Source organism: Oncorhynchus nerka, linkage group LG24 (assembly GCF_034236695.1).
Source record: "Oncorhynchus nerka isolate Pitt River linkage group LG24, Oner_Uvic_2.0, whole genome shotgun sequence".
Lineage (NCBI taxonomy): Eukaryota > Metazoa > Chordata > Actinopteri > Salmoniformes > Salmonidae > Oncorhynchus > Oncorhynchus nerka.
The window spans coordinates 47,523,716-47,544,190 of record NC_088419.1 but is presented as its reverse complement, the minus strand read 5'-3'; the positions used below and the strand labels follow the sequence as shown (position 1 = coordinate 47,544,190).

Sequence of the window (20,475 nt, the reverse complement as noted above, 5' to 3'; positions counted from 1 at the left end):
TAGGTGCCAGGTGCACTTGTTTGTGTCAAGAACTGCAACGCTGCTGTGTTTTTCACGCTCAACATTTTCCCGTGTGTATGAAGATGATATCATCAAGCCTGCTACAACAACAAAACATTTTATTTTTTATTTAACTAGGCAACAAATAACAGAGAACTTGCTCATTAGATTTGTCTGATTAGTTAAAAAGCAGTCTCAGTTACCCAAATCATCCCACTTCCCAAAGAATTGACACAAGAACGTGATAAATGTAATTAATTTAAATGCCCATACAATTATTTTGAGTACTGGTTGAGGTATTTTTTAACTGCAGAGAATACTTATTTCGGAAATAACTATCATTGAAATGGTGACGTCAGACTTTTGGAAAGAGGGTGCATGGTTGAAGTACAAGAGCGTTGCCAGGTTAAAAAAAACTGTTTGGGTATTCATCAGGATTTTCGGGTAAGGTTAAGTGACTCACAACTCCCCAACTTACTTGACTTTTCCCTTCTCGCTCAGATCACCAAGTTTGTCCAGGGCAGACACAGGGCTCGGAGAAGCCGTCTGCGCAAGGACCAGCTGAAGAAACTTCCCATTCACAAGTACAATAAAGGTAGGGAGGGATATAGCTATCAACAAAAGCTATCTTGACATCAGCATTGAGAAGTGAGATGGGCCAATAGTTTTGTGTTTGGTTCGTAAGCATTGACAACACTGATCTTTTTTAGATCGGTGTATTGTTGTAGTAATGTCGTTCGGGGATGTAAGGTATCCCCGTATGTTTTCCTCACTTAGTGTGAATGTATGGATTACTGTCAAAGCTGGTTGCTTCAACACGGGTTCAAGTTGAGGGAGTATCTGTGTAAATTGGAATTTGTCATTGGAGAACAAAGAGTCTAAAAATTGTTTTGTGTCAGTTTGTTTGCCCGACTATGTGTCAACAACACAAAGATTGAAACCTGGCTTTATGATCGGAAGGCACACTTACCCTTGTATGAGATCATTTAGAATGGTATTATGACTCACTCACAGATCTATCGACCTTTGTCCTCAATGAACAGTTGACCCTAAACGCTCACTGTTAACCCTCGACATAGATGAGAAGTCCAAACTGACCGTATATCTCCACCGGGTCTAGCCACGCTATGCCTTGTCATACGACTGGGCCACAATGCGGGTGACATTTTGAACGAGTTATGACACCTCAATCTGCTCCAGCGCTTCGTGCCATGAGCTAATGAGATGAATACAGCTTGATTTTCCACAGAGCCTGCTCCCCAGATTAAGAATGCCGTTATCTCAGATATGAGAAGGCTCTATATAAATACATATTCTGTTTACCTCGAGGGAGGTCGATTTGAAACTCCTTAATTGGAAGTCATGGACTTGAAGAGGGTTTCTCCATTTTGTGTTTCTCCCCTCGGTCAGCTCAGGAGGTTTTATAGCCCTGCTTTTGCATTGCAAATACTGTTTTTCTGACATCTGCACCTGGTCACATGTCAGTCCTGAGTAGAATGTTGGCTGTATTCACACTTGGAAGGAGTTTAGAGGCTTGGTTTGGGGTAGGAAGCCCCTTGTTCAAAAATCGGCTGTGCAGGGGACACTGAGGAGATCTTGACAGAATCTAGGTGATGCATATTAAGTAGCTCCCTATGTGGTTGTGTGAGACGGTGTGTGTGAGTGGCTGTGCGACAACCCTTGTCTGACTGACAGTTTCCACAGGCATTAGAGGGAGTTCATAAATTCAGGGAATGGTTCCATCAGCTGCAGTTAAAATATTTTGTATTATTATTGGCCAAACCACTACAGCCTCCTCTTCTGAGGACAAAAATATATGTTGTTTTTACAGCTTTTTCTTTTTTTGTTACACACGTTACACACATTTTTACATACATGGCACTTCTCACTTTTCTTCACAGTAGTTACATGGCATGAGTATAGTTACTTGACATCCAAACACATACTGTTACAGTCAAAAGTTTGGACACACCTACTTATTCAAGGGTTTTTCTTTATTTTTACTATTTTCTACATTGAAGAATAATTGTGAAGACATCAAAACTATGACATAACATATACAGAATCATGTAGTAACCCAAAAAGTGTTTTTTAAAATAATCTAAATAGATTCTTCAAAGCCACCCTTTGCCTTTATGACAGCTTTGCACTCTCTTGGAATTCTCTCAACCAGCTTCACCTGGAATGCTTTTCCAACAGTCTTGAAGGATTTCCCACATATACTGAGCACTTGTTGGCTGCTTTTACTTCACTCTGCGGTCCAATTCATCCCAAACCATCTCAATTTGTTTGAGGTCGGGTGATTGTGGAGGCCAGGTCATCTGATGCAGCACTCCATCACTCTCCTTCTTGGTCAAATAGCCCTTACACAGCCTGGAGGTGTGTTGGGTCATTGTCCTGTTGAAAAACAAATGATAGCCCCACTAAGCGCAAACCAGATGGGATGGCATATTACTGCAGAATGCTGTGGTAGCTATGCTGGTTAGGTGTGCCTTGAATTGAAAATAAATCACAGACAGTGTCACCAGCAAACACCAACACACACCATCACATATCCTCCTCCATGCTTCACGGTGGGAACCACACATGCGGATATCATCCGTTCACCTACTCTGTGTCTCACAAAGACACAGCGGTTGGAACCAAATATCTCAAATTTGGACTCATCAGACTAAAGGACAGATGTCCACCGTGTTTCTTTACCCAAGCAAGTCTCTTTTTCTTATTGGTGTCCTTTAGTAGGGATTTCTTTGCAGCAATTCAACCATGAAGGCCTGATTCACGCAGTCTCCTCTGAACAGTTGATGTTGAGATGTGTCTGTTACTTGAACTCTGTGTGTCATCCCAGTGCGGTTTTTGCGACTGCACTTGAATAAACTTTCAAAGTTCTTGAAATTTTCCCGATTAACTGACCTTCATGTCTTCAAGTAATGATGGACTACTGTTTCTCTTTGCTTATTTGAGCTGTTCTTGCCACAATATGGACTTGGTCCCTACCTTGTCACAACACACCTGATTGGCTCAAACGCATTAAGAAGGAAAGAAATTCCACAAATGAACAAGGCACACCTGTTTAATGAATGAATTTCATGACATTTTATTTTTGTGTCAAATCGCCAATTGGCAACCCATCCCTTATGGGATTAATTAACACATAAACAAACATTACAATAATTTACAATGGTAATTAAATGATCATTCTTCTTCCGGTGTTCTCTGCATTGCGCATCACATAAAGAGTGAAAAAATAAATCTATACATAATAGTAAATAAGGTTATCCAAACAATAATTACATTCCTAGAGCAGTAAAATAGTATACATACATACAGTGGGGCAAAAAAGTATTTAGTCAGCCACCAATTGTGCAAGTTCTCCCACTTAAAAAGATGAGAGGCCTGTAATTTTCATCATGGGTACATTTCAACTTTGACAGACAAAATGAGAAAAAAAATCCAGAAAATCACATTGTAGGCTTTTTAATTAATTTATTTGCAAATTATGGTGGAAAATAAGTATTTGGTCACCTACAAACAAGCAAGATTTCTGGCTCTCACAGACCTGTAACTTCTTCTTTAAGAGGCTCCTCTGTCCTCCACACGTTACCTGTATTAATGGCACCTGTTTGAACTTGTTATCAGTATAAAAGACACCTGTCCACAACCTCAAACAGTCACACTCCAAACTCCACTATGGCCAAGACCAAAGAGCTGTCAAAGGACACCAGAAACAAAATTGTAGACCTGCACCAGGCTGGGAAGACTGAATCTGCAATAGGTAAGCAGCTTGGTTTGAAGAAATCAACTGTGGGAGCAATTATTAGGAAATGGAAGACATACAAGACCACTGATAATCTCCCTCGATCTGGGGCTCCACGCAAGATCTCACCCCGTGGGGTCAAAATGATCACAAGAACGGTGAGCAAAAATCCCAGAACCACACGGGGGGACCTAGTGAATGACCTGCAGAGCGCTGGGACCAAAGTAACAAAGCCTACCATCAGTAACACACTACGCCGCCAGGGACTCAAATCCTGCAGTGCCAGACGTGTCCCCCTGCTTAAGCCAGTACATGTCCAGGCCCGTCTGAAGTTTGCTAGAGAGCATTTGGATAATCCAGAAGAAGATTGGGAGAATGTCATATGGTCAGATGAAACCAAAATATAACTTTTTGGTAAAAACTAAACTCGTTGTGTTTGGAGGACAAAGAATGCTGAGTTGCATCCAAAGAACACCATACCTACTGTGAAGCATGGGGGTGGAAACATCATGCTTTGGGGCTGTTTTTCTGCAAAGGGACCAGGACGACTGATCTGTGTAAAGGAAAGAATGAATGGGGCCATGTATCCTGAGATTTTGAGTGAAAACCTCCTTCCATCAGCAAGGGCATTGAAGATGAAACGTGGCTGGGTCTTTCAGCATGACAATGATCCCAAACACACCGCCCGGGCAACGAAGGAGTGGCTTCGTAAGAAGCATTTCAAGGTCCTGGAGTGGCCTAGCCAGTCTCCAGATCTCAACCCCATAGAAAATCTTTGGAGGGAGTTGAAAGTCCATGTTGCCCAGCAACAGCCCCAAAACATCACTGCTCTAGAGGAGATCTGCATGGAGGAATGGGCCAAAATACCAGCAACAGTGTGTGTAAAACCTTGTGAAGACTTTCAGAAAACGTTTGACCTCTGTCATTGCCAACAAAGGGTATATAACAAAGTATTGACATAAACTTTTGTTATTGACCAAATACTTATTTTCCACCAAGAATTACAGGCCTCTCATCTTTTTAAAGTGGGAGAACTTGCACAATTGGTGGCTGACTAAATACTTTTTTGCCTCACTGTACAGACAGTCGCTAAATATACACATCGACGCTAAATATTTTTACAATTTAATTATAGGTAGCCCCTTTTCCTTTATTCCAGGCTTTATCTAAATATTCTGCGAACAGAAATACATAATGGACAAAAAAAAACATTTCAATTTCTCCTCATCACTCAGCCACATAATGCCAGGGTATATCTGGTGGGCTTTCTGGAACAAGAGCAAGCGGATATCATGATAGAAAGGGCAATAGAGGATAAAATGAGTTTCATTCTCTATTTCTTCGAGGTCACAATAATTACATAATTCTACTTCACCACAGTACCGCCCTGTTTCAATACGCAGAGGCAATATCCCTGATCTTACCTGTGCACATAGCAATCTATGGTTTTTAGATAGGTAATACATAATATATCTCACACAAAAAGTCACCCTTAATCAAACAAAAGGTTCTCAATTTGGATTTATGATTAATCTCCTCCACTCATTTTTTGTCATATTGCATCAACAGTTGTTTTTTAATCATATCTATGTCTCCCTTAATTTGGTTTTTCGTACAGATGTTCACAGTTAGACTGTTGAAAAAGGTCAGACATTTCAGTTGCCCAGGCTATGGATAGATCCCATTGAAAAACTTTACTAGCTATTCTGGTAGTTGTCATATCCCACAGTCTATTCCAAAGTCTCACCATACATGCCTTCCATCTCACCTCACAGGGTTCCCAGCCCATGTCCCCAGTTATTGCAAGAACAGGTGCAAACTTGTGTACACCTGAAAAGTAACGTACTGCTCTGCTATGGACATGTTCATTTTTAAGACACCTAATGGCACCCCACACTCTTGCTGAATAGTACAGAACAGGACACACGCATGTCTGACACAGTTTGGAATACGTAGCATAACCAATATCTTTGAGTGTTTTTGTTTATTCTATCCCCCCCCCCCCCCCCGTATAGAACATTTGTGGGCAGAACTGAAAAAGCGTGTGCGAGCAAGGAGGCCTACTAGCCTGACGCAGTTACACCAGCTCTGTCAGGAGGAATGGGCCAAAATTCACCCAACTTATTGTGGGAAGCTTGTGGAAGGCTACCCAAAACATTTGACCCAAGTTAAACAATTTAAAGGCAATGCTACCAAATGCTAATTGAGTGTATGTAAACTTCTGGGAATGTGATGAAAGAAATAAAAGCTGAAATAAATAATTCTCTCTACTATTATTCTGACATTTCACATTCTTAAAATAAAGTGGTGATCCTAACTGACCTAAGACAGGGAATTTTTACTAGGATTAAATGTCAGGAATTGTGAAAAACTGAGTTGAAATCTATTTGGCCGAGGTAAGAAAAATGATCTAGATCATCTATAAGGCTGATCACGGAACAATATTGCAGATTTAAGAGGAAACTTCAGTCATCAGCGTACTATGACACCTTGGTTTTTAAGCCCTGGATTTCTAGCCCCTCTATATTGTTGGATCTGATTTTAATAGCTAACATTCCGATGGCCATAATAAATAGATATGCCGACAGTGGACAACCTTGTTTTACTCCTCGACAGTTTATTACTTTCTGAGAAGTAGACATTATTTATTATTTTACACCTGGGGTTACTATACATAACTTTAAGCCATTGTATAAGAGATTCCAGACATTTATATACAGGGGTGAAAACTGGTGAGGGCCAAAAAAGGTGGCATATTTTTTTTGCACTGAAACATGTAAAAATAAAAATCCCTCCAAGGGGAAAAGCAGGTTTTAACTAATTAAACAAAGAATTTGATATAAATGATCAGTCTCTGTCTGTAAATAAAAAGTGGTTAATATGAACCTAACTCACAGCTAAACAAATGTAAAGAAAGCATTCCAATGTTATTTGTTGCCTAGGCTTTACTAAATGACACTCAAGCCTAGAGAAAAAAACTATTCACTAATATTGCAGTTAGCCATGTGACAGCCTTTATAATAGAACACTTTTTACCACACACATCTAAATATTGCACTTGGGAAGAAAATATCTTAAGTAGAAATATAATCATTATAGTGGCCACTATAGTAGACATTGATCAAGTGTACAAGGCTACATGTGTGCAAAAAAATAACGTTTTATTGAGTAAAAAATGTAATAATCCCCTCTCACTCACACACTTGTTACTGTCAAGTTCAACACAACAAAAGCAATATCTTTGGGCTACACTGCATTGTACACTTTCTGCCTGTGGACATCTGTTCTACAATGTGCCAGCAGAGCATGATACCCTTTGTTGGCATAATTGCTCTTTCAGGCAGCGAGTACACCTAACGTAACCCTTTTGTATCCACTGTATTGAAAAAGTGAGAAAGAGGGAAAGTGTGTGGTGCTCCTTTCACCTAGTGGCACCCAGCTTAAGCCAGGACCTGCTCCAGCTACACTTGTTAAAAGCAACGTCTCATTTTCACCTAATTCTCTCATTCTGAAAGTTAACCACACACTGTAAAGTGAAAACTTGAGGAATGGCAAGGAGTCGTATAACGTTACCAGTTAATATTATAACGAATTGGTTAGGTTACTAACGTTAGCTCATCTGATGTTGTAACGTTAGCTAGCTCACCCCAGTTTCCGTGGTCAGGCTTATCACCTAACTCTTCGATATCGTTCAGGGGACGCGCTGCTGTAAGTTAACTGGTAAACTGCCTTTCAACTCTCCCGCTGTCTTTCCAGAGCACACGCTGATGCTGTAACTAGCCATTCTCTTCTCTCTTCAGTCTCATGCTGCATTCTGTTATGTGAACGATTTGGCTGAGCCTTGGATACAGCCAGTATTGCTCCAAATGCACATCACTAGTTCGCATACAGCCAGTAGTCTCCCCGCCCAAACTTTTCTCGTCGGATCTACACGAATCACGTAGGTCACCTATTTTGGATTCAAAACGATGAATTTCGCCGAAAGGTGACTAGTTTGCATCCCTGAATATATCAATTCTTGCCTTTTCAAAATCTACTATGAATACCAGACCTGAGCTGTGTTCGAATCCTCATACTAACCGTACTATTTGTGGCGTAAATTGAGTATATAGCATGCTTTTTGGTCATAGTATGATATAGTTAGTATGCCAAAAGTTCCAGATGTCGTACTAAATTTAACAAAATATGAAGTATACACACAGAGGACACTCTTTCCGTACATAGGGCCCATAATGCAATTCTTCAGGAAATGGGCATGGCTTCATCTTTTTCAGATTTGAAGAAAATGGCGGAAAATATGCAGCCGAAGTCCAACAAGATCGGATAGAATTTCATTGCTTTAACTAATTATGACAAATGTTTAGAAAATGTTGAGCAGTGTAATAAAGTAATGACTTTTCAAATAAGTTACCTTACATGTTATGTTGGCTGACAATTTGTTAGCTACACTGTCCTTATGAACCACATAGCATATCATTACAACAGTATGTACCGGTATGTTAGCTAGCTCCCTAACGTTAGTTGGCTACTTATACATCCAATTTGCCAGTATATTAACTATAGGCTAACTAACTACCAAATGTTTATTGACTTGATTATTCCCGTCATTCCGAGCTTAGCTAAATTGTATAGTCGTTGTGCGTTCTCAATGTACATGCTGGTGCTTTTGTAAATTCGCTCTGGCTATATACTCCGATTTCAAAGCACTCTCTCTGAGTGTACCAGAGCGCAGAATAATTCATTTAATTTAACCTGTTGAATATGGCTGGTGCCAGTAAACGTTAGAAAAAACCCACAATTCAGCAGCACAGTTACAGTCACCAACGCTCTGGATAACATGAAAACTGCCTAACCAGCTCTGCTAGGGCGAGTAAAATGGTCAGAGTGGTCTCATTTGTGTCTGGAAGTAGCTAGCATGCTAGCCAACATTAGCTTCGGTGCTTGACTGCCGTTGTAAGGCAGCCCTACTGTAAATCAACCATACTCCTCGGCTCGAGCGTCCAGTGTGCTCTCCGAGAGCGAAACGGTCTGAAATGTCAGTATGGGTATTCGAAAACACAGCTCTGGTTTCTCAATTTTTCATGGTGTTCTATTGTTTCCAGTATTTGTCTTATATTATCTCCAATGTATCATCCATGTAAAAAACATGTCTGATCAGGATGAATTATCTCCAACAACACCTTTTTAATTCTATGTGCTATGCATTTTGCTAGGATTTTGCATCACAACACTGAAGTGTAAAGGGGCCTCCAGTTTTTTAGTTGGACTGGATCTTCATACTTAGCACATGGGTCCTGTTTCAGTAATAGTGAAATCAGACCTTCTTGCTGAGATACTGATAGTACCATTTTATAGGAGTGGTTAAAACATGCTAATAATGGATCTTTAAGTACTTTTGAAAAATGTTTGATATACAGTGCATTCGGAAAGAATTCAGACCCCTTCCCTTTTGCCACAGCCTTATTCTAAAATTCTTTACATCATTTTCTTCCCTCATCAATCTACACACAATACCCCATAATGACAAAGTGAAAACTGGGTTTTAGACAATTTTTAAAACAGATACCTTATTTACATAAGTATTCAGACCCTTTGCTATTAGACTCGAAATTGAGCTCAAGTGCATCCTGTTTCCATTGATCATCCTTGAGATGTTTCTACAACTTGATTGGAGTCCAGCTGTGGTAAATTTAAGTGACTGGACATGATTTGGAAAGGCACACACCTGTCTATATAAGGTCTCACAGTTGACAGTGCATGTCAGAGCAAAAACCAAGCCATGAGGTCGAAGGAATTGTACGTAGTGCTCCGAGACAGGATTATGTCGAGGCACAGATCTAGGGAAGGGTACCAAAAAATGTCTGCCGCATTGAAGATCCCAAAGAACATAGTGACCTCCATCATTCTTAAATAGAATTCATTTGGAACCTCCAAGACTCTTCCTAGAGCTGGCTGTCCGGCCAAACTGGACAGCCGTGGTCAGGGAGGTAACCAAGAACCAGATGGTCACACTGACAGAGCTCCGGAGTTCCTCTGTGGAGATGGAAGAACCTTCCAGAAGGACAACCATCTCTGTAGCACTCCACCAATCAGGCCTTTATGGTAGAGTGGCCAGACAGAAGCCACTCCTCAGTAAAAGGCACATAACAGCCCGCTTGGAGTTTGCCAAAAATGCACCTAAAGGACTCTCAGATCATGAGAAACAAGATTCTCTGGTCTGATGAAACCAAGACTCAACTCTTTGGCCCGAATGCCAAGCGTCACATCTGGAGGAAACCTGGCACCATCCCTACGGCTAAGCATGGTGGTGGCAGCATCATGCTGTGGAGATGTTTTTCAGCGGCAGGGACTGCGAGACTAGTCAGGATCGAGGGAAAGATGAACGTAGCAAAGTACAGAGAGATCCTTGATAAAACCCCTTACCAGAGCGCTCAGGACCTCAGACTGGGGCGAATGTTTTACCTTCCATCAGGACAACAACTCTAAGCACACAGCCAAGACAATGCACGAGTGGCTTCAGGACAAGTCTCTGAATGTCCTTGAGTGGCCCAGCCAGAGCCCGGACTTGAACCCGAATGAACATCTCTGGAGAGACCTGAAAATTGCTGTGCAGCGACGCTTCCCATTCAACCTGACAGAGCTTGAGAGGATCTCCAGAGAAGAATGGGAGAAACTCACCAACTACAGGTGTGCCAAGCTTGTAGCGTCATACCCAAGAAGACTCAAGGCTGTAATCGCTGCCAACAGTGCTTAAACAAAGTACTGAGTAAAGGGTCTGAATACTTATGTAAATGTGATATTTCAGTTTTTTATTTGTTATAAATTTGCATAGAAATTTTATAAACCTGTTTTTGCTTTGTCAGTAAAGGGGATTGTGTGTAGATTGAGGGGAAAAAATATTTAATCCATTGTAGAATACGGCTGCAACGTAACTCCATCCCTCTGTGTTCCTGCTTGCTCTTTTTATTTATTTTTATTTCACCTTTATTTAACCAGCACAGAGTTACACATGGGATAAACAAACGTACAGCCAATAACACAATAGAAAAATCTACATACAGTGTGTGCAGATGTCGTAAGATTAAGGAGGTAAGGCAATAAATAGGCCATATTGGCAAAATAATTACAATTTAGCAATTAAACACTGGAGGGATAGATGTGCAGAAGATGAATGTGCAAGTAGAGATACTGGGAAGCAAAGGAGCATAAAAATAAATAACAATATGGGGATAAGGTAGTTGGGTGGGCTATTTACAGATGCAATGATCAGTAAGCTGCTCTGACAGCTGATGCTTGAAGTTAGTGAGGGAGATCTAAGACTCCAGCTTCAGTGATTTTTTTGGCAATTCGTTCCAGTCATTGGCAGCAGATAACTGGAAGGAAAGGCGGCCAATGAGGAGATACTTACTTACTTACTTACTTACTTACTTACTTTTTTTATTTTTTATTTATTTCACCTTTATTTAACCAGGTAGGCTAGTTGAGAACAAGTTCTCATTTGCAACTGCGACCTGGCCAAGATAAAGCATAGCAGTGTGAACAGACAACACAGAGTTACACATGGAGTAAGCAATTAACAAGTCAATAACACAGTAGAAAAAAAATGGGCAGTCTATATACAATGTGTGCAAAAGGCATGAGGAGGTAGGCGAATAATACAATTTTGCAGATTAACACTGGGGTGATAAATGATCAGATGGTCATGTACAGGTAGAGATATTGGTGTGCAAAAGAGCAGAAAAGTAAATAAATAAATAAAAAAAACAGTATAAAAACAGTATGGGGATGAGGTAGGTGAAAATGGGTGGGCTATTTACCAATAGACTATGTACAGCTGCAGCGATCGGTTAGCTGCTCGGATAGCTGATGTTTGAAGTTGGTGAGGGAGATAAAAGTCTCCAACTTCAGCGATTTTTGCAGTTCGTTCCAGTCACAGGCAGCAGAGTACTGGAACGAAAGGCGGCCAAATGAGGTGTTGGCTTTAGGGATGATCAGTGAGATACACCTGCTGGAGCGTGTGCTACGGATGGGTGTTGCCATCGTGACCAGTGAACTGAGATAAGGCGGAGCTTTACCTAGCATGGACTTGTAGATGACCTGGAGCCAGTGGGTCTGGCGACGAATATGTAGCGAGGGCCAGCCGACTAGAGCATACAAGTCGCAGTGGTGGGTGGTATAAGGTGCTTTGGTGACAAAACGGATGGCACTGTGATAGACTGCATCCAGTTTGCTGAGTAGAGTGTTGGAAGCCATTTTGTAGATGACATCGCCGAAATCGAGGATCGGTAGGATAGTCAGTTTTACTAGGGTAAGCTTGGCGGCGTGAGTGAAGGAGGCTTTGTTGCGGAATAGAAAGCCGACTCTTGATTTGATTTTCGATTGGAGATGTTTGATGTGAGTCTGGAAGGAGAGTTTGCAGTCTAGCCAGACACCTAGGTACTTATAGATGTCCACATATTCAAGGTCGGAACCATCCAGGGTGGTGATGCTAGTCGGGCATGCGGGTGCAGGCAGCGATCGGTTGAAAAGCATGCATTTGGTTTTACTCGCGTTTAAGAGCAATGCAACTTACTTACTTACTTACTTTATTGTCCCCATGGGGAAATGTTGTTGCAGTGTCATGTACACGTTTAAAGTGCCGTTTAAATACAAAACAAAATTGACACTACAACTTTCATAACAGTTACATACCAATATATATATATTTTTTTAAAGACTAGCCTGCTGGCCTTACTGAGTCGATAGGAACATGAGCCCGAGCTATTTAGAAGGGATATCACACCTGGCACAAATTATTGTCTAGTTCTGTTTTTCCTGCTGAGGGGTGCCTTATACCTGCGTCCAGGGGGGAGTAGTTCAAAGTCCGGGTACAGGGGGTGGCTTGGGTCTAAAATGATTTTGTGATCCTTGCGGAGGGCACTGACATGCTATGGTGACCAGTGAGCTGAGATAACTGAGATTCCACTGGCTTCCAGTTGAAGCTCGCATCCGCTACAAGACCATGGTGCTTGCCTACGGAGCTGTGAGGGGAACGGCACCTCAGTACCTCCAGGCTCTGATCAGGCCCTACACCCAAACAAGGGCACTGCGTTCATCCACCTCTGGCCTGCTCGCCTCCCTACCACTGAGGAAGTACAGTTCCCGCGCAGCCCAGTCAAAACTGTTCGCTGCTCTGGCCCCCCAATGGTGGAACAAACTCCCTCACGACGCCAGGACAGCGGAGTCAATCACCACCTTCCGGAGACACCTGAAACCCCACCTCTTTCAGGAATACCTAGGATAGGATAAAGTAATCCTTCTCACCCCCCCCCCCCTTAAAAGATTTAGATGCACTATTGTAAAGTGGCTGTTCCACTGGATGTCTTAAGGTGAACGCACCAATTTGTAAGTCGCTCTGGATAAGAGCGTCTGCTAAATGACTTAAATGTAAATGTAAATGTAGATAAGGCAGCGCTTTACTAAGCAAAGACTTATAGATGACCTGGAGCCAGTGGGTTTGGCGATGAATATGAAGCGAAGACCAGCCAACGAGCATACAGGTCGCAGTGGTGGGTAGTATATGGGGCTTTGGTGACAAAGCGGATGGCACTGTGATAGACTACATCCAATTTGCTGAGTAGAGTGTTGGAGGCTATTTTGTAAATGACATCGCCGAAGTTAAGGATCGGTAAGATAGTCAGCTTTACGAGGATATGTTTGGCAGCATGGGTGAAGGACGCTTTGTGGTGAAATAGGGAGCCGATTTTAGATTTAATTTTGGATTGGAGATGCTTAATGTGAGTCTGGAAGGAGAGTTTACAGTCTAACCAGACACCTAGGTGTTTGTAGTTGTCCACATATTCTAAGTCAGAACCGTCCAGAGTAGTGATGCTAGACGGGCGTGTGCGGGCAGCGATCGGTTGAAGAGCATGCATTTAGTTTTACTTGCTTTTAAGAACAGTTGGAGGCCACGGAAGTAGTATTGTATGGCATTGAAGCTCGTCTGGGGCCAGAAGTATACAGAATGGTGGATCAGAGAATCACCAGTAGCAAGAGAGACATCATTGATGGATACAGAGAAAAGAGTCGGCCCGAGAATTGAACCCTGTGGCACCCCCATAGAGACTGCCAGAGGTCCGGACAACAGGCCCTCCGATTTTACACGCGGAACTCTATCTGAGAAGTAGTTGGTGAACCAGGCGAGGCAGTCATTTGAGAAACCAAGGCTGTTGAGTCTGCCAATAAGAATGCGGTGATTAACAGAGTCAAAAGCCTTGGCCAGGTTGATGAAGACAGCTGCACAGTGTTGTATTTTATCGATGGTGGTTATGATATCATTTAGGACCTTGAGCGTGGCTGAGGTGCACCCATGACCAGCTCTGAAACCAGATTGCATATCGGAGAAGGTACGGTGGGATTCGAAATGGTCAGTGATCTGTTTCTTAACTTGGCTTTCGAAGGTTTTAGAAAGGCAAGGGTAGGATAGATATAGGTCTAGAGTGTCTCCCCCTTTGAAGAGGGGGATGACCGCGGCAGCTTTCCAATCTTTAGGTATCTCAGATGATACGAAAGGGAGGTTGAACAGGCTAGTAATAGGGGTTGCAACAATTATGGCGGATAATTTTTTAGAAAGAAAGGGTCCAGATTGTTTAGCCCAGCTGATTTGTCGGGGTCCAGATTTTGCAGCTCTTTCAGAACATCAGCTATCCAGGATACCCGGGCCAGGTCGATTAGAAAGGCCTGCTCGCTGACGTGTTTTAGGGAGCGTTTGACAGTGATGAGGGGTGGTCGTTTGACAGCGGACCCAAGGCAATGAGGCAGTGATTGCTGAGATCCTGGTTGAAGACAGCAGAGGTGTATTTAGAGGGCAGGTTGGTCAGGATGATGGCTCTGTCAGACTGTTTGGCGATACCAAGCGGGACACCAAAGCTCTACCTAATCACCCTTTAAGCCCTGCACACCGGATCTCTGCTTGCATTGCGTGGAATAGGCCTGTGGGGAGTCCGGAAGGCCTGTACCTCGCCGTCTTATGGAGAGTGAATAAGTACTGGTAGGTAAGGGGAGGAAGTGTAGTCAATGACCGAGATTGGACAATTTATCATTTAAAGCAATGATCTGAGTGTTTCCTTGCTTTTTGATTGGCCTGTTAGGCCTGAGGGGGAGTATACCAAACCTTGTTAGTTGATCCTAATATGGCTTGGCGCCATTTCAACATGGAAGGTGAGGTAGCTGGATAGCTAGGCTGACAGTGCTGTGTTCCGGGATGGAATGGCATCCCAGATACACACTCGTCCGAGGCCGAGTCTTGCAGCCGTCCCATACATCTCTCTACATGGGGTGGGCGATGACAAGCGTGAATCACGGAGCCACCTTTTAGATCACTCGTTGGACTCGTTCTGCGCTAATTGTTTACAGTGTGCCAACACGAACGGACCTCTTTTTATACCTTTTATGCAGAACTCAGAGCTCACGTTCTCCAGCCCAGGGTATTTTTAGCTGTCTCTAACACCACTGTGTGACCGCAGCAAGGCAAAGCTGAGTGCTTCTGTCTGCTGCTTCCCTTTCTCCATGACCTCACTCTCTTCCACTTGTCTATTCTCCCGGCGGGCTGTGTTTGGGCAGGGTGCCCGTAACCAGGGGTCAGTGTATGTGTGTAAGGAATGGTGCCCTTAGTCACCATCCTCAGCTAAACCTGATGCTGAGTCTGGTTTTTAACTGAACCTACAGTAAGTGGATGCCTGGTCTTCACTGGCACTGTGTGTGCTTGTCTACATATGTGCGTGGACAATTGAAAGAGAAGGCCTGTCACTAAGGGCTTTGGATTGGAACCAGTCTGTGCCCACTGAAAAATGTTACACGAAGATGGGAACCATGCGCCACAATGGTTTAATCGCATCATCTCCCAGAAGTGCCTACAAGTCACAGACAATTAGAAGCAACTTCTCTCTACACTGGCCTCTATGTCCTCTGGCTGTAGGTTAGTTGTGTTATTATCAGCAGTGTTAGCGATGCTAATGCTAATCTAATGGTATCACATTGTAGTGTTAGCGCACTAGGCCTTTTAGTTGTTTTCCCTGTCATTCTAGGCTTGGTTTTATGGACTCGTCACAACTCTAGGCTAATCCCAGAGGAGTGCAGTGTGTGCTGATGCAATTATATCTCTGGTGGTGTGAATAAAGCGTGTATTCATTCCCTTAATTGAGCGATGCAGGCTTCTCTGGGCAGGGGGATGACATGGGGGAGATGCTAGCTGATTAGCCGGCCTACCGTATTGTCTGTGTGTTGAGGTGTGGTGCTTCTAGCCTGCAGCGCTAATGAGGAATTTGGCAGGAAGGGGGGGGGGGGTCTGAATAGGCTTAGAGTACCTATCTCAATGCAATGTACAATAGCAGCGTAATTAGCACACAATACCAGTCTGAGGAGTATTACCGTGCCTTCAGAAAGTATTCACAACCTTTGACTTTTTCCACATTTTGTTGTGTTACAAACAATAGCCCATAATGTCAAAGTGGAATTATGTTTTTGACTTTGTTGCAGCCTTGTTGCTAGCCCTTGCATAATCCATATGAAGTTAGCCTCATATACAGTGCATTCGGAAAGTATTCAGACACCTTGACCTTTTCCACATTTTGTTACTATTTTTGCTTAGTCAATATGGGGTATTGTATGTAGATTGATGAGGGAAGAAAAACGATTGAATCCATTTTAGAATACGGCTGTAACGTAACAAAAAGTGGAAAAGTGGAAGGGGTCTGAATACTTCCCGAATGAACTGTAAGCTTACCATGTGGCTGTGCGCTTTTTGTCTGGCTTTCTGGCTCTGGTTAAGACTGAGGGGCCCAGCTGTGTGTGTGGTTTCGCCACCAGACGGAGAGCAGACACAGAAACCTCAAAACCAGCAGTTCCAGAGAAAGAGAGAAACAGAGGAAGCCAGGGAGATTAATTTTCCCTTGCTCCAGTTCACCCTCTAAAACCACTGAACCTAAGATGGTACCCCATCGCCCCGTTTATGAGATGGACCGGGCTCTCCCTCTGACCCCTGCCCTCCCGTCTCTCCCCAGGGCTCTCCGACTGATGAGTCACTGTGTGTGCTCCTCCCTCTGCTCTGTTCCAGCCCTGGGCTGAGTACACACACACTCACACAGAGTGAAAGCAGCTGCGGAGGCTCTGACACTGTGTGAACAGTGAGGCAGGAGTATTGTGATACAGTCCCTTCTCGTCACAGATCACAGCAAGTAGCCTTACCACAGCCATGTTGGCTCTAGCTGTAGGTAGCTGTGCAGATCTGTGCGCATCACACACACTCTTGTCTCCTCGCTCTGATTAGTTTAGTAAGGGAGCGTGATTCCTCCTGAGATCCAGGAATGCTGGCTGGCTGACTGTAGCAATTCATTGACATTCTGGCTCTTTTTAAACTACTGGTCCCCAAAGGCCCTTAGGGGCCACTTCAACAACGATGTCAGATAAGGGTAGTGTTGAAAAGAGTCTCTCGCAATCAGCGATAATGGGATAATAACCAGCCAATCAAACCGTATAGAGTTTGATTAACATTATTGTCTAAAGATAGAATCTTACAAACATGGTTGAAGGTTGGATGAAAATTCTTCAATAATTAGTTTTATGCTGCTGTGTAAGAACAGTTTTTTCATTCTCGGATGACATGGTCATGCATGGTGTGTTCCGACATTTGTTGACGTGATGTATGTGAGGTAATTAGTAATGTCATTACTAACTTTGCCCAGTAGAAAGTTCCAGGAAATGGAGTTAGTGATTAATGTGCCCACACCAGCTCCTTTGATCAGCCTGAGTAGTTTAATTCCATGCTTTCATGAAAAGAGATGACCAGACCGTGAATTCTGCTCAACCAGAGAATTCTGCTGCCGTGCTTCTCTCTGACCAACAAACACAAAAAAACTTGAACTGCTTGATATGGGCATTTGACTGAAAGATTACAAAATCTAATAAGGCTCTCGTAGTAATGTAATTTAGAAATCAGAAAATTAAGAACGGAAAAGGTTCATTAATAATCTCAATGGAATAGTAAAGAACACAAGTTTAAAAAATGATATATGCATGTGGACACCCCCTTCAAATTAGTGGATTCTGCTATTTCAGCCACACTCGTTACTGACAGGTGTATAAAATTGAGCACTCCGCCATGCAATCTCCATAGACAAACAAGTGCTCAGTGACTTTCAAAATGGCACCGTCATAGGATGACACTTTTCCAATAAGTCAGTCTGTAAAATTTCTGCTCTACTAGTGCTGCCCTGGACAACTGTAAGTGCTGTTATTGTGAAGTGGAAACATCTAGGAGCAACAACGGTTCAGCTGCGATGTGGTACAAGCTCACAGCGGGACCCCCGAGTGCTGAAGCACGTAGAACATAAAAATCGTCTGTCCTCGGTTGCAGCACACACTACCGAGTTTCAAACTGCCTCTGGAAGCAACATCAGCACAAGAACTGGGTTTCCATGGCCGAGCAGCCGCACACAAGCCTAAGATCACCATGCGTGATGCCAAGCGTCGGCTGGAGTGGTGTAAAGCTTGCCGCCATTGGACTCTGGAGCAGTGGAAACGACAAATCAGATACCTGCCCCAATGCATAGTGCCAACTGTACAGTTTGGTGGAGAAGGAATAATGGTCTGGGGCTATTTTTCATGATCTTAATGCGACAACATACAATGACATTCTAGACAATTCTGGTCTTCCAACTTTGTGGCAACAGTTTGGGGAAGGCCCTTCCCTGTTTCAGAATGACAATGCCCCAGTGCACAAAGCGAGCTCCATACAGAAATGGTTTGTCAAGATTGCTGTAGAAGAACTTGACTGGCCTGCGCAGAGTCATGACCTCAACTCCATCAAACACCTTTGGGATGAATTGGAAAGCCGACTGCGAGCCAGGCTTAATCGCTCAAAATCAGTGTCCGACCTCACTAATGCTCTTGTGGCTGAATGGAAGCAAGTCCCCTGCAGCAATGTTTCCAACATCTAGTGAAAAGCGTTCCCAGAAGAGTGGAGGCTGTTATAGCAGCAAAGGATGGACCAACTCCATATTAATGCCATGATTTTGGAATGAGATGTTCGACGAGCAGGTGTCCACATACCTTTGGTCATGTAGTGTATGGTACTTGTGTTTTTGCTTACTTGGCTATATCAGGTTGTTAAATTGAGTTATACTGGAGAACTTCTCAGGACAAGTGAGGAACAGGTCTTAGATGTCACTGTTAGTGAATGTGCCTTTGTGCTATTCCGTATGTCTTACTTAGCAGTGTACACACCCTTTGAGTTTGTGGTGTCAAAGTATTTTTCTGCTTAGTGCTCAACTTCACTGAGAACAGCCCAGTGCCACAGTTCAGCATTTTCTGAGTTTGTGCTGGAGCCATGCCTTTATAAATGCTCCCCCTGTCCAGCACTGGGTTCAAGTTCGGACAGAGAGAGGAGGAGAGAGAGGGAGAAATGGATAAAGACAAGAAGTGACAATGACAGACAGAGAGAAAAAAGAAAGTTGGAGACAGGCAACAAAGACAGTCTGAGAAAAAGAGAGCACGGGACAGAGGAAAGAGAGAGGGGCAGAGAAAAGTAAAAAACAGGGAGAGATTGAGTCTGTGACTTTAGTGATGGGGGGGTGGACATGACTCCCCATCCTTATACGGTTACATGCAATCCTGGCACGGGTACTGAGGAGCAGCAAAACATGCTCATTTAAAGCTTAAATAAACACTGGCCCACATATCCGGCACCCTCCACAGCACAGCACCTCGTCCTCCCCACAAGGGAAGGGGCAAAAAAGAATGCTGTGGAATTTGAAAGGGAGTGCATTTGTTTGTTTTTTTACCTTTATTTAACTAGGCAAGTCAGTTAAGGTTTGGCCCAGTTTGGTAGCCACATACATGGCGGGAATGTGCTTGGAGTGGAATTTTAGAAAGAGTGAGAACTTAGTCCGAAACAAATGTAGGGAAATGACTTGAAAGCGGATGTACAGTGGCTTACAAAAGTATTCACCCCCTTGGCACTTTTCCTATTTTGTTGCCTGACAACCTGGAATTAAATTTGATTTTTGGGGGGGTTGTATCATTTGATTTACATAACATGCCTACCACTTTGAAGATGCTAAATGTTTTTTATTGTGAAACAAACAAGACAAAAAAACAGAACTTGAGCGTGCATAACTATTCACCCACCTTTTGCAGCAATTACAGCTGCAAGTCTCTATAAGCTTGGCACATCTAGCCACTGATTTTTGCCCATTCTTCGAGGCAAAACTGCTCCAGCTCCTTCAAGTTGGATGGGTTCCGCTGGTGTACAGCAATCTTTAAGTCATACCACAGATTCTCAATTGGATTGAGGTCTGGGCTTTGACTAGGCCATTCCAAGACATTTAAATGTTTCCCCTTCAACCACTCAAGTGTTGCTTTAGCAGTATGCTTAGGGTCATTGTCCTGCTGGAAGGTGAACCTCCGTCCCAGTCTCAAATCTCTTGAAGACTGAAACAGGTTTCCCTCAAGAATTTCCCTGTATTTAGCGGCATTCATCATTCCTTAAATTCTGACCAGTTTCCCAGTCCCTGCTGATGAAAAACATCCCCACAGCATGATGCTGCCACCACCACTCTTCACTGTGGGGATGGTGTTCTCGGAGTGATGAGAGGTGTTGGGTTTACGCCAGACATAGCGTTTTCCTTGATTGCCAAAAAGCTACATTTTAGTCTCATCTAACCAGATTACCTCCTTCCATA

The 20,475-nt window shown here is 43.1% G+C and overlaps 1 protein-coding gene across 2 annotated transcripts in view; it reads left to right on the top strand.

The window, feature by feature from the left end:
- Positions 1–20,475, top strand: part of LOC115108055 (E3 ubiquitin-protein ligase RNF13) — an 86,552-nt gene that overhangs the window by 61,311 nt on the left and 4,766 nt on the right. For both annotated transcript variants that reach the window (XM_029631973.2, XM_029631972.2), the window contains exon 8: positions 502–595. In XM_029631973.2, coding sequence (XP_029487833.1) covers positions 502–595 — 94 coding nt within the window. The remainder of the gene's footprint in view (positions 1–501; positions 596–20,475) is intronic.